The sequence below is a fragment of the Tursiops truncatus genome, chromosome 1, assembly GCF_011762595.2.
Source record: "Tursiops truncatus isolate mTurTru1 chromosome 1, mTurTru1.mat.Y, whole genome shotgun sequence".
Taxonomy (NCBI): domain Eukaryota; kingdom Metazoa; phylum Chordata; class Mammalia; order Artiodactyla; family Delphinidae; genus Tursiops; species Tursiops truncatus.
This window is the reverse complement of record NC_047034.1, coordinates 24797228-24812550: the sequence shown is the minus strand read 5'-3', so window position 1 is coordinate 24812550 and position 15323 is coordinate 24797228. Positions and strand designations below refer to the sequence as shown.

The 15323-nt window shown below is 37.2% G+C and overlaps 1 protein-coding gene across 4 annotated transcripts in view; it reads right to left on the bottom strand.

Annotated features, from left to right (window-relative positions):
- Nucleotides 1-15323, bottom strand: part of SMYD3 (SET and MYND domain containing 3) — a 720594-nt gene that overhangs the window by 521831 nt on the left and 183440 nt on the right. For all 4 annotated transcript variants that reach the window (XM_073801287.1, XM_073801276.1, XM_073801290.1 and 1 more), the window contains exons 3-4: nt 3017-3124; nt 1366-1423 (exon numbers count right to left, since the gene is read on the bottom strand). In XM_073801287.1, the coding sequence (XP_073657388.1) occupies nt 1366-1423; nt 3017-3124 (166 nt within the window). The remainder of the gene's footprint in view (nt 1-1365; nt 1424-3016; nt 3125-15323) is intronic.

The following is a 15323-nucleotide window of genomic DNA, read 5'->3' as shown; positions in this document are numbered from 1 at the left end:
AACCAAAGAAATCTCATTTTCAAGTTCTTTTCAGGTTGAATAATAAACAAAATATGATACTGCTTCAACCCAAACAGAAGGAGAAAGTTCCAAAGCCAATATCACCCCTTTAAAAACTCAGTTTCATTCATACCACAAAGGGGTGTGAGGACTAGGAGTGCACAGTTGAATTAATAACGTTTGAGAGCACTTCACTTAAGGCAGCGTGTATGACACTGCTACTGAGCAGGGCTAATGTTCATAGTAAAACTCACTGCAAGAGATGTTATTTACCTAGCAGTAATATAAGAAGAAAAAAATAGGGCTTCCCTGGCGGCGTAGTGGTTGAGAGTCCGCCTGCCGATGCAGGGGACATGGGTTCGTGCCCCGGTCCGGGAAGATCCCACATGCCGCAGAGCAGCTGGGCCCATGAGCCATGGCTGCTGAGCCTGCGCATCCGGAGCCTGTGCTCCGCAACGGGAGAGGCCACAGCAGTGAGAGGCCCGTGTACCGCAAAAAAAAAAAAAAAAAAAAAAAAGAAGAAAAAAATGACTAGTTCTCTATTAAAACTTGAAAAGATAGATCAAGATGAAACTACAGCATAACTCTGTTGCTCATGTCAGGTCTACATATTTTCTTTAAATTACATGTTCAACAGAATAAATTAACCCAATGATTCCTTAAATAATAATTTATTATCATTGGCACTTAGGATTCCATAACCATAAATCCGTACTAGATGATTTTATTTGTCTCCATCTAGAAATATTAAACTGTGTAGCACATTTACTCCATGAGCTCTTGCTACTTTTGACTTAAAAGTCATTTACAACGTCAACGAAGAGGATCTGTGATCTGTGCCAATAGAAAGAAACATAAACCCTACGTTCACTTCACACTCAGATTTGCAAAGCCTCTCAGTATTAAGGAGGTTGGCCACCACCATGGTAGTTCAGGAGAAGAACAATGCTCAGTGCTGTCAGAGAGCCTAAGTCATCAGTACTTTCTACTTTCCTTATTATCTAAATGTTCCCTGGAGCCCCCATTCACATTACTGTTCCCTAACATCAAAAAGAAACCAAGAGTAGGAAAAAGGGAAAGAAGAGGAAAAACAGAAGTAAAATGTATTCTGCCAGCTGGACAGAGGGTTATACTCCCCTCACTGCCTAACTTGGACACCTCTATGGCACCTCACAAACTCCTCTAGGGCCAAAGCTACCCTAGAATAAATTAAATAAGCTAATGTGTCTATATAAAAGCATGAAAAGGTTTGCTGCCTCACATAATAAAGAGACAGAAAAACAAAGTTTAAAAAAAAAAAAAAGGCAACTCATCAGCTCAGCAAATAAACGACAGAACTTAAGATGCTGATAGAGAATCACTTACTTGACTCCAGATCATAAAATGAGTAAAGTTTCTCCGATTCAGAGGGTGTTTCTTCCATCTATGAAGAAAGGGGGAAAACACCAAAAACGATTTCAAGTGCTCCAATATATAAATGAATATGTTTGCATATCTTTAAATATTCAAATGGAAGTCCATTAAAAAGATAATTTTCTATATTATCCTTCTTATCATTCTTAGAGTTAAATTATTCAATCAGTCACAACTTTAAAATCTGTGTTGCAACTTGACCCACCAATTTAATTTCCAAACACAAAATTCTTTTACAAGAAGTTTCCATTCTTTTCTTTTTTTCCCCAATTCTACCACAGACTTGTACCACTGTAAGGAATTTACTACTAATTATTATAGAAAAGCAAAGATGGATGAATAAAAATAAGAGTTTATTACAAACTGTGCAACCTTGGGCACGTTACTTAAACTTGAGGTGTCAATTTCCTTATGTGAAACACAGGAGTAATAATAGCACTGAGTTGTTGTGGGATGAAATAAGGTATATCTTGTAAAGCAATTAGCACAGGGCCTAGAAACAGTTAAGTGCTCAACAGAAAGTAGCTATCATTACAGTTAGTTTCTATTAGATTCTGATTCCATAGGTCGGGGTGAAGACTGAGAACTAGAGCCCTGGGTGACTCTGAAGCAACCCATTTCTGCTCTAACAGTGGTTCTCTATCTATTCAATACTAATAAAGCAAAAAAAAAGTTCAGACTCAAATATAATATTATTATACTTTTAATATCCAGTGATTAAAGAAACGCATAATGACAAAGTTGCTCTGAATTTATTAAAGCTCTGAAATTTGTGTATTTTAGTTCAACACAATATGTACATTTAAAAATAGTAGTAAGTATATGTGACAGATGTTGTATATTCAGTCCAAAGATAATGCCAATTTGGCATTCTAAATCCATTTTTCTTTTAGTAAAGATGTAGTTGATATATAACATTGCACCAGTTTTAGGTACATACTTTTACATTCCTAAATTCCTCTATGAAATTTTATTGCCAAAAGAAGTTAACAGACAACAGGACACAAGAGAGCTGAAGCCTGCAATAAAGAGATATTCATTCTAAAGCCTGGCAAAAAAAAAAAAAAAAAAAAACCCAAAACTGGAAGGTGTCGCCAGAGGGGGATTTCAGGGAATCCGCTAGCTGCTTTGGCAGAGTAGGGAAAGGGACTGGAGAAACAATTTCAGTGAATGTTGGCTTAAAAAAAAAAGAAAAGAAAAAAAGATAAGTACCCTTCCTTGTAAGATTAATTATCATCTAATTAAAATCTCACTTGAAGAGGCAACCAAAAGAATTATATACTTGCCCTGTGCATTAGTTCTCAGTAGAAAAGTAATAAAGGCAATGTAACAGGCATCACTAACATCTCATGTCCCAAACATAGGACTTCAGGTTTCTATTCACAGGAGATCACACACAGGGTCTTCAAAGAGGGATGGTGCACTTCATCACTGCTGTGATTAATAGGAAAACAACAAGTCTTGTCTTAAGACACTCCCTGGAATAATCCACCTTCTACCTTAACATGGATTTAAATTCAGTCTTAAATATGAATAATACATGCAATTGCAAGCGCTTATGCTAAATTAAAACCCAAGCATATTTCACAAGTTTTATACTCACAAGTTTGAAAACAACTCTGCCAAGAAGTCGGACAGAGTCGGGAGGATATCTGGGTTTGCAGCTTTTAAGGCATTTGCATTCTCGCTTGTGGTCCTGCCAAGCTTTTTTCTGTTAAGACAAGAGTGAGGAGGGCATATAAGACATAAAAATTTAACTTTCATTTACACTGGTTTTGAATGTTGTGAGTCATCAACATTAATTTCAACAGCCTAAATATAACTGCAAATAGAAAATGAAAGCAATATTCTAATACTATTAATGATCCAGGATTCAGTATGCAATTACCAGGCATGGACATCAAGAACTTCCATTTCACCTCTGTCCTTCAATTTGTCCCTTGGTTATTACCTAACTGGTAGAGTCCAAAGAAAGAATCATTATGTCTTTCTTAATTTATAAGATAGCCTTTTAGGTGATTAAATAGGATTCAATAATAGACAGTGATTTTGAATACAAAAAGAAAATATCACTCCAAATTAGAAAACAAAACACATGGTTCAAAAAAATCAAAACAGGGCTGATAGCTTTCTGAATTTCTGTGCTATTATAGTAAGTATAGAAATATCAGGAGGGCTAACATAAAAAATAGAAAATCTTTTTTTTTTTTTAAGACAAGATAGAAAGGGGTTATTAGCTAAAATGACCAAATGCCACTTTTACCCAGGACCATCTTGGTTTACTTATGTTGTACTGGCCTAATTATTAATACTGTCCCTTTCCATTCTGAAAAGTGTGGTTTGGATGATAAATTATATAGTCACTTTTCCCAGGATCCTAGCCATGTGCTAGTGGGGCTGAAGAGACCACAGAGCCAGTCACCAATCTCGCAACACGAGGAATAAGAGGACTAAATGGATGGACATTATCCTTGAGTCTGATGTCAGAAATGCCATGACTCCCTTTACATGGGATTACTTCTATATGGAAATAAAATCCAGAGTATCCAATATTTAACCCTGGCAAGTGGAAGACAGCTAAACCAAATATCTAGTATGTTCTTTTCCAAATGAGAGCTGGAAGTTCAATCACTCCCAAATTCTGGGCCTATAAAATCCCCATAGAAGAGGTTTCTCTTTTCCACTTACAGCACAACATGCAGCACAACCAAGACAGTAGCTGCAGCTACTTTGAAACTGTGACTCAGATTCAAGTTCAAGACAGCATTTTGCTCAGAAAGACTGCCTGTGTCAGGTTGCTGGGTGAAGGCATGGTTTGTCTGCTGCTATTTCCTTGTAAACCAAATCTTGGAGACACTGTTTACAAGGGGTACCTCTTTTATCAACTCTATTCACAGTTGCCTCATTTCATTCCTTCATATCCACTATGGCAATGCTCTTAATGTGATTTTTTTTTTTTTAGTGTTTATACTTTACTCATTTCTAAATAAAACTGAGTTGCTTTCAAAGTAAAGATGAGTATGAAATAAGGTTGTAAAATTAGCAACAGAAAATGTAAAAATTATGGAAAAAAAAAGTCCTCTAGCATTTACTTAGCATTCTACAGTGTTAGACACATGACTAAGCAATTAAAAAATATTTTATTTGATTTTCACAATAATCCAAATGGTAGATACTGTCATCCTTATATTAAAGGTGAAAAAAGTAAGGCTCAAGAGCTGGGATCTAACTACCAAGCTACATAAATATAAAGGGGGAGAGTATAAATTCTTAGTAAGCTAAACAGGAGAGCTAAGCAATTATCGTGCTTGTGTGCAACAATTATTTGAGCTGCCTCACAGGCAAGGCAAAAAGAAAGCATAATGGCTTAAGTAATTCTCATCTTTATCATATACATAATTCTTTATCATATATATAATTCTTATATATTATATATATATAATTCTTATATATTATATATATAATATATAATTCTCATGTATATCTCATATCTCATATATATAATTCTTATATATATATATATATATATAAAATATATAATTCTCATGTATATCAGAAGGAAGAAAACCTAATACCACAAATATGGTTGAAAGATAAAGGACAAACTAGGAAAAGAAAATTTTAAATATGTATGTAGATAGTGTTAACTGTCACCAAAATACAAAGAGGTCTTATAAAATAACTAAGGGTGAATATTTCCATAAAAATAGTAAAAAAAAAGTGAAGGACATGAAGAGAAAATTCATGCCTAAAAAAGAAATGCCAATAAACAAAAACTAAAAACCAAACAAGTGATCAAAGAAATGTTAATAGAAACAAGATAACATAGGTGACCCATTAGTATAGCAAAGATAAATGAAAATATTAATTCAGAAGTCTCTAGGGTGTAGGGAAGTGGGGACTTTCTAACCTTGTCCTTGGAATCATAAGTTTCCCTAATCTTTCTGATGGGTGTTTGGTAGTAAATATCGGGATTTTCAATGTGCATTTTGCTGGCACAGAAATAATATTTATAATGCAATTAATCCTAGTTTAAATGATGTACACAAATAAGCTTAAGAATGCTCATTGTAGATTTGCTACAATACTGGAAATTGGCAATAATTTTCCAGCTTTTCCTATAAGAAAAAGCTACTTTTGTTTTTCTCTTTATACTTTCCCAATACTGTTATCTTTGACTAATATCATGTATTATATTTATAAATAAAAGCAAAACATAATTATCTTTCTTATATCTAATAATTGTGATTCGGGGAGAAGCATTTTTATGTGAAAAAGAAAGCAAAATCACGGTTACTAAACAACTTTTTTTTTTTTTTTTTTTTTTTTTTGCGGTACGCGGGCCTCTCACTGTCGTGGCCTCTCCCGTTGCAGAGCACAGGCTCCGGACTCGCAGGCTCAGCGGCCATGGCTCACGTGCCCAGCCGCTCCAAGCCACGTGGGATCCTCCCGGACCGGGGCACGAACCCGTATCCCCTGCATCGGCAGGCGGACCTTCAACCACTGCGCTACCAGGGAAGCCCTAACAAACAACTTTTTAACGTTTGTTTATTTTGGAAAACCTGGTTGTAACTCAAAAAATCTTTTAAATGTATTAATTTTTAAATGTTAAAAAAATGCTTCAATGAATTCTTTTGTAATACCAATGAAATCTTTTGTAACGCAAAGACTTAGTAAACTTTTATCAATTTTTAAATATTATTTTATTTTTAGCTTTGTTTATGTCTGGTTTTCTTAAATAAGTATACTACCAGCTAGGCGCAGCATGCGTGTAACAGGTGTTCAATAGATATCTGATGATTTATTCTAAAATCAGTACCACTTAGGAGATATAATTTACTATATATTTACCACTGTTTATTTGAAATTAAAGCCATGCAAAAAGGTCAGGAAAATCCCTAGCAATTCTTGCTTTGGCCAGTCTGAGACGGTTTTGATTGCTTAATTATGAAAGGAGAAGATTGATGAGATGTTACAATAGAAAGAGAAAATCCATTTATTTCTTCTTTCTTACACAAAATAACCTTTACACTATTATTGTAACATTTCCCTCCCTGCCTTGGATACAAAGCCACTACAGCTCAATAACCCATTTAAATACTATTTAACATTGAATTTTAGTTGGATTAAATACTCATTTTAGGGCAGCTTATTATTTTGTGGGATGGAATGTGGGAAGGATCAATACATATTAAATCCAGTTTCAGTAAAACACATCTAATTCACAATCAGGGCTCACTAGACGTTTATTCTGTAAGAGGACTGGATTCATTCATATCTAAGGTAACCTCTCAATGATAAAAATCTATGATTCTGTAATCCCCATTCATAACAAATAATCTGAATTATGTCAAAAAGGCTTGAAACCTCCCCATGTTAGGCTTACAGAGAACTGAAAATTTGGAATGGTATTTTCCTCAGATTTGGGGATATTTAAAAGAAATTGCCTTAAAATATGTAAAAAAGAAACGAATTCTTTTAAGCCAGCTTATTCAACAAGCTCATTTTGTGACTAATAACCACTATTAATTGAACATTTTCTATGTGAAATATTGTCATGATTTTTTTTAACCACATGTTCATGACTCACTCCGCTCTCAATCAATCATCTACAGAGGTCTGCTATAGGCAAAACTTAGGATAGTTGAGCTGCCATGCAACTTGCAGGAAAGAAAAGAGACTCAACAGTCTTCCATTCACTTACAGGCTGCTTAACAGCAAATAAATAATATCTTCTGTATGCATCAAATGTAGTACACTAATGAATTACAGGTTGACAGATGCATGAAGACCTGAAAAGCTGGAATCTGGGAAAAGAAAACTGGAAAGCTAAGCACGCTGGCTAACAAGCTATAGTTGACTGACAGGTATTGATTAAAATCTTGCGTAAAACCTCCTTAGAGCACACTAGAGACCTAGCGATAGACATTAGACTTAGCACTTTAAAAGCTTTCTGGATGCTGTAACAAACGTAGGACAAGAGTGCCTCCCCACTAGCCTTAATCAAATTAGACCGATAGGGCCAAATATAAAGACAGAATAAGGCAGGAGGATGGTCATAGGGCAAGAAGTTGACAAAAGAAACAAGAATAAAGTATTACTCCTTAGGAAAATGGGTATTACACTTTCTTGGTTAATTGACGAACCTTATAATAAATAAAAACATTAGAGTCCCAAAGTAAGTCAATCTAGTACAAGGTTCAGGTCAAATCCATTTTGCCACTTGTTTCTGTAAAGTTTTATTGAAACATAGTCAATTCATGGTATTACACTCACTAATTTCATACTATGACAACAGAGTTGAATAGTTATGACAAATCCTATGGCCCACAAAGCCTAACATGTTTATTATCTGGCCCTCTACCGAAAAAGCTTGCCAATCTCTGATCTAGTGAGAGGTCATATCAAGATGGAATGACCTAATTGATACATTTTAGCTGGAAGGGCAAAATAAATCATTCACCTCTAAGGACTTCTTTGAAAGAAACTTCCACGCTAGATTGATCAAAATGTCAACGCCGAGTTCTAGTGGAACATGGCAGATGGGGCACATGCATTTCATCTCCCCAACACAAGTAATTATCAGGTTTTTAACTCCCAAAGTGAACCGGAAGGGCCATCAATGGATGAGGTGTTTAACCTCATTTCCATTAAGTCAGAAAGTCGGGGTAAGAGAACAGGCTACAGAAACAGGGCAAAGGAGGCCGCCTCAAAGTGGCAGGTAACTTTGGAGGCAGTTACCTGCAAAGTCTTTGACTCCTGCCAAACAGAACTCCAACAAGAATTTAGAATTGAAGACTACGTATGGGACAGAGAATGGGATTGAAAAGTGACTGAAAAAGAGACAGTGAACCAGAAGTCTGTATACCAGAGGGTCCCAAAACACCTTCTTACTATTGGCACGATTTTGAGTAAGCAGTGGAGTGTTAAAATGGAGACTCTAGTTGAATGTAACGCTAAGAATATCACTGATCTAGACTATTTCTTCAGCCTTCTGTTTGGTCTTCCCTCCCCAATGCTTACCATCTTATAATGGTTCCCTCAAACAGCAGTCTTATTCTTTGAGTGGCTGAAAGGTTGTGAACACTTTATTACAGAGGAAGAAGTAAGAACTATGCATACTTAATGGCTCTGCAGTGAGCAATATTTTTTAAGGAATGTATTGAGATATAAATTACATTACAATAAAATGGACCCATTTTAAGAGTATAGTTTTATGTAACCAACACCAAAATTAAGATATAGATTGTCATTACTCCCACAAATTCCTTTGTGGGCCTTTACTTTCAACCCCTCAATCCCTGGCAACCAGTAATCTGGTCTCCATCATTACAGACTAGTTGTGCCTGTCCCAGAACAGTACTACTTCTTTCTATCTGGCTTTATTTCCTCCATATAATGTTTCTGAGATTCACTCATGTTGCTGTATATATCAATAGTTCTCTTTTATGGCTGAGTAATAGTAAATTGTGGGTGTATCTATGTGTGTATACACACACACACACACACACACACACACACACACACGCACTACCTAGGAGTAGAATTGATGGGTTAGTTGGTAAGTGCACACTTAACATTTTTAGAAACTACCAAACTTTTCCAAAGCAGTTGTAACATATCACATTCCCACCAGCAGAGTATGAGGTTCCAGTTGTTCTTCCTTGTATGCACTTGGTATAGTCAGTCTTTCTCATTTTAGCCTTTCTAGTGGGTATGTAATGGCATCTCATTGTGGTTTTCATTTTCATTTCTCTGATGACTAATGATGTTAAGCATCTTCTACTGTATATCTTACTGAAGGGTCTATTCAAAGCTTTTGTCCATTTTACTGGATAATCTTACTACTGAATTGTAAGCACTGTTTAAAAATTATGGATACAACTCTTTGGTTGGATATATATGCATTACAAATATTTTCCCCAGCCTGTGGTTTGTCTTTTCATTTTCTTAGTCATGTCTTCAAAGAGCAGAAGGGTTCAACTTTGCTAAAGTTCACTTTATCAATGTCTTGTATAGTGAGTGCTTTCTGTGTCCAGCCTGAGAAACTTGACCTACCCCGGGTCCAAAGATTTTCTCCTAAGTTTTCTTCTAAAAGTTTTAGAGCTTTAGCTTTTAAGTCTGTAATCTATTATGAGACTTTGATGGGGGAAAACTGTATTTATATAATTTTTTTTCCATGTGCGTATCTACCACAATTTGTTGAAAACACTATCCTTTCAACATTGAATTACCTTGGCACCTCTGTAGAAAATCAACTGGCTATACATGTGTGGGGTTGCATTTATATTTTTTAAATTTTCTGTATATTATGATAGTATGACATCTTAAAAACCTTTCTGGCTGGAAAGAGAGACTGCCCATCCCAGAGCTAGGCAATTCTTAGAGACAGCAAAAGGCTCAGCAGGGAGCATGCCTTTGATATGCAAACTAACCAATCCAGAGCCCTACCTCCCTCCATCAGCTTTAAAATTCATAGAGCCAGGTACCAGGAATGGAGAGGCCACTCCTATAGCTCAAAGCCCTCTAGAATTATTCAAATTAGCCAATCCTAAACTGTTTACCTTACCCTGCCTTGCCTTTCCTGAGGAAACCTTTTTTTTTTTAAGTTTTATTGGAGTATAGTTGCTTCACAATGTTGTGTTAGTTTCTACTGTACAGCAAAGTGAATCAGCTATAGGTATACATATATCCCCTATGTTTTGGATTTCCTTCCCATTTAGGTCACCACAGAGCATTGCATAGAGTTCCCTGTGCTATACAGTAGGTTCTCATTAGTTATCTATTTTATACATAGTATCAATAGTATATATATGTCAATCCCAACCTCCCAATTCATCCCACCACCCCCCTTTGTTCTCTACGTCTGTGTCTCTATTTCTGTTTTGTAAATAAGATCGTCTATTCCAATTTTTTCAGATTCCACATGTATGCATTAATATACGATGTTGGTTTTTCTCTTTCTGACTTACTTCACTCTGTATGACAGTCTCAAGGTCCATCCACGTCTCTACAAATGACCCAATTTCGTTCCTTTTTATGGCTGAGTAATCCTGCGGAAACCTTAATAAAGGCTCTAGCCTCAGTTTTCCCCTTTCTCCTCCTTTCTGCCTCCAGACCACCCTGAGGCTTCCCGCACACGATGCTGTGCGGCAATCCATCACTCCTGTTTCTAGGATCTCTGAGGGTAATAAACTTTTTCCTGAGCCTCTCTGAGTCCTCTCTTGTGGCCATAGCTAACTATCACATAAAAGAACACAGAACAGGGCCAATTTCTAGACTCTCTATTCCAGGGGTCCCCAGCCCCCGGGCCGCGGACCGGTACCAGTCCACAGCCTGTTAAGAACCCGAGACGCACAGCAGGAGGTGAGCGGGGGCGGGGGGGGGGGGGCGAGCGAGCGAAGCTTCATCTGCCACTCCCCATCGCTCCCCACCGCTCACATTACTGCCTGCACCACCCCCCAACCCCATCCATGGAAAAACTGTCTTCCACGAAACCAGCCCCTGGTGCCAAAAAGGTTGGGGACCGTCACTCTATTCTATTCATTGCTCTATACGCCTAACCTAACACCACTGTCTTCATTACTGTAGCTTCAGAGTAAGTGTTTAAATCAAGCGGTCTAAGTCCTCCAACTTTGCTCTTCTTCTACATAAGGGACTCAGTTTCTAAGTCTTTTGCATTTCCACATAAATTTCAGTCAGCTTATCCATCCGTGGGACTTTAAATGGGACTGCATTGAATCTGAATCTAGAAAGTGATATTTTAAAAATCACTTATGACTTTTTACTGATTTTGACTTTTTAAAATCATTACGCGGGACTTAGTTTTGTGTTCTAGAACAGCATGTAAATATCACTAACCTTGACAATATAAAAGTAAAGGTACAGCTGGCAAATTATGGAAAATAGAGTGATAAGAGAGGAAAGAGTGGGAATACTAATATCTTCACCTTAAAGGTAGGGAATCAAAAGATACGATCTACAATTGATAAACACAGATGGAGGCTTGCACATATTGTTTAAAGTTACAGACATGAGAAAAGGAAATTGAACCTGATAGACATATAACAGTTATTGCAAATCTAACACAGCCAAAGCAGATTTTTCCCACCTAAAACTGGGTCTATTACGCTATTACATGGGGGTCTTGTCTTCCCCATTTCAGTAAATGGAATCATCATCTACCCAATTGCTAAAGCCAAAAACCAAGGAGTCATTCTTTATTTTTTTCTTTTTTCGGCCATACTGCGCAGCTTGTGGGATCTTAGTTCCCCAACCAGGGATCAAACCCACGCCCCTTGCACTGGAAGCGCAGAGTCTTAACCACTGGACAGCCAGGAAAGTGCCCAAGGAGTCATTCTTGATTCTTCTCTTTCCCTCTCCATCCCCATATTCATTCTTCTTACATTTTTTCATGCAGTCCCAGCTCCCATTCTGAGCAAGTATATCCAGTTGCCTATTCAACATCTCCATGTATACGTTTAATAGGCACAAACTAAAAATTTGTAAATTAGAATTCTCTTCTCAGAACCTACTCTTCAATAAGATTTCTTTAAGTCACTAAATAGCACCACCATTCACCCAAAGTTGCTGAGGGCAGAAACTTAAAAGTTCTATCTCTGGGACTTCCCTGGTAGTCCAGTGGGTAAGACTCCACGCTCCCAATGCGAGGGGCCCGGGTTCGATCCCTGGTCAGGGAACTAGATCCTGCATGCATGCTGCAACTAAAGAGTTTGCACACTGCGACTAAGAGTCCGCATGCCGCAACTAAGTCCGCATGCCGAAACTAAAAAAAGAGCGCACATGCTGCAACTAAGACCCGGCGCGGCCTAAGTAAGTAAATAAATAAATATTAAATGGAACTCCATTTAAAAAAAAGTTCTATCTCTGACTTTTTGTCTCACCTCTTACATCTAATCTATTAGCAAACTCTTTCAGTTACACCTGCAAAATACATCTCAAATCCAATAATTTATTACCACCTCTACTGCTACCACTCTAATCCAAGCCATCAGAGCTCTTGACTAGATCAGTGCCTGCATATGTTGAGTTCTCAACTTGAATGAATGAATGCAACCATGAGCAAATTCAGTCAGTTCTTCCTTCAAAAGATACCCCAAATCTAACCAATTCTTTTTGCTGTTGCTACTCTAGTCCTATCCACCATTATATGGCAACCAGACTAGTGTAACAACCTCCTAACTGGTTTCTCAGCCTCTATCCTTGCCCTCCTATAACCTATCCCCACAGCAGTCAGGAAAATTCCTTTAAAATCTCAGACCATAATACTGATCCCCTCTCCCCTTCCCGGAACCCTACAGTAGCAGCCCATCACACATGGAACAAAATGTTTATTTTTAGCCATAGTACACAATGGCCTCATAACCTGGCCCCTCCTATCTCTCTAATCTATCTCCTACAACTCTCTTTGTTGCTTACTCTGGTCCACCATACTGGCCTTCTTGTCCTTCAGTGAACACACCATATTCATTCCTGCTTTTACATGTGATGTACATCAAACCTGAAACTCCCTTCTCCAATCTTCACGTGTCTTACTTCTTTCAGATCTCCACTCAAATGCCACCTCCTGAGAGGTCTTAGGTAGACAGACAGACAGATATAGAAATACTTATCTCACTATAGATATAGATACGGATATGGATATAGATACATAGATATATCTCTTTCTCAATATCTATATATTAGATATATAGAAAGAAGTTAAATATAGATATGTATATGTACATATGTGTGTATATGTATTCACACACACATACATATGCAAAAATAGCCTCCCAATTCCTATCATTTTCTCTTGCTCCCTTTATTTTAGGCATAAAAATAAGACAATATTATATATCTGTCTCACAAGGAAAATGAAAGCTCCATAAAGGCAAGGGTTTTCTGCGTCTTGTTCAATAATATTGTGCCAGAGCCAAGAAAAGTCCCGGCACCAGCACTAATATTTGCTGAGTAAATTAATGGATGGATGAATCCATTATCAAGTCCTTCCTCATTGGCCTCACCTCCAACTGCTTTTTTTCCCTATGATTTATTTTTTTAAGACATTAACTTTTAGAGCAGTTTTAAGTTCATAGCATTGAGAGGAAAGTACATAAAGTTCCCATATACCCTCTGCCCCCCACACACGTACAGCCTCCTCTGTTATCAACATCCCCATCACAGTGGCGCATATGTTACAACTGATGGACTTAGGCGGACACATCATTATCACCCAAGTCCATAGTGTACATGAGGGTTCACTCTTGGTGTCAAACATTCTATGGGTTTGAACAAATGACATGTATCCACCATTATCCAACTCCTTTTTTTCCCCCAAAGAAGTATAATATAAATTTATTAATAATTAGTTTTTTTAAATTCTGAGAACCAGGTGTGTAATGAACTAGAAAAAATGTTTTTGACAAAGTCTGTTTTGACCACTAAATTTCTCTATTTTCCAGCTAACCAGAAGCAACTATAACTCAAAAATATGCAGAACACATAATTTCACAATACTCTGTAAAAAGCAGGGCAAGAATGTTATTTTAGCATTATTTAATTGTAAGTCATTCAGTCATTTTTGTTTGTGGTGATATTTGGTAAAATAATAAGGATACACACTCTGGCAAAACATTTTTTTCATTTTTTTCATATGAATTTGTTAATCTGTTTACCTCAAACTCCTCTTCATTCCTCTAACATGACAAGCTTTTTTCCTCTTCAGGGCCTTTACATTCGCTGTTCCTTTTACATTAAAAAAAAAAAAAAAAACTGTTCCGAGATCTTTCCGTGGCTGGGTACTTTTAGACTCCAGCCAAATGTCACCTATACAGGAAGCCCTTCTGTAACCATCTGTGCAATGGCAAGCTCACGCTCATCCAAATCACACTCGCTCATATAATCATGGCATTTGTTACTGTCTCCTCACTCCTATAAACTTTACGAAAGCCAGGACCTTGTTTATTTGTTCATTGCTAGCTGCCCACCACCAAAATCCCAACTTAGAACAGTGACTAGCTAGCAGGTACTCAATAAATATCTATTGGATAGACTTTGGATGAATGGAGGATCCTGATATAGCTATACAAAAAGACAGAGAGGAAGCAGATGCTGACATAGGTGAGCTAAATTCTGTCGTCTATCAGAGCAGGAAGTTAATAGACTATGCCTATACTGATGAATTAAGACATATTAAAACCTTAAAAATGCATTCCAATATACATTAGGTGCAGACAAATACTGCTTGATTCCACTTGTACGAGGTACCTAGAACAGTCAAATTCATAGAGTCAGAAAGTATATCGGTAGATGCCAGGGGCCGGGGGGTGGTGGAGGGGAAGGGGGAATGGGGAGTTAGTGTTAAAGGGGACAGCGTTTCAGTTTAGGAAGGTGAAAAATTCGGGAGATGGATGATGATGAGAGTTGCACAACAACGTGAATGTACTTAGTGCCACTGAACTGTACAGTTAAATATGGTTACAATAGTATGTTTTATATCCTGTGACTACCACAATAAAAAAATGTTTTTAATTATCTCTCCCTATTAGAATTTATATTATACACAGGCAAGGATATTTGTCTGTTTTTTTTTCCCATGGATGCATTCCTGAGTGCCAATAATAGTCACTGGCTCCATAATTTTTGAGTTAGAGAAGAGGATTAAGAAAGTGTCACAATCTAGAAATGCAGCAGACCCAGCTTGATGGCTCTAAATAAACATTTGTTGAATAAAAGAAAACTAAAGACATATTATTATGTCTCACTTATATGTGGAATCTAAAAAAAAAAACAATTATATTGGGACTTTCCTGGTGGTGCAGTAGTTTAGAATCTGCACTCCCAATGCAGGGGGCCTGGGTTCGATCCCTGGTCAGGGAACTAGATCCCACATGCATGCTGCAACTAAG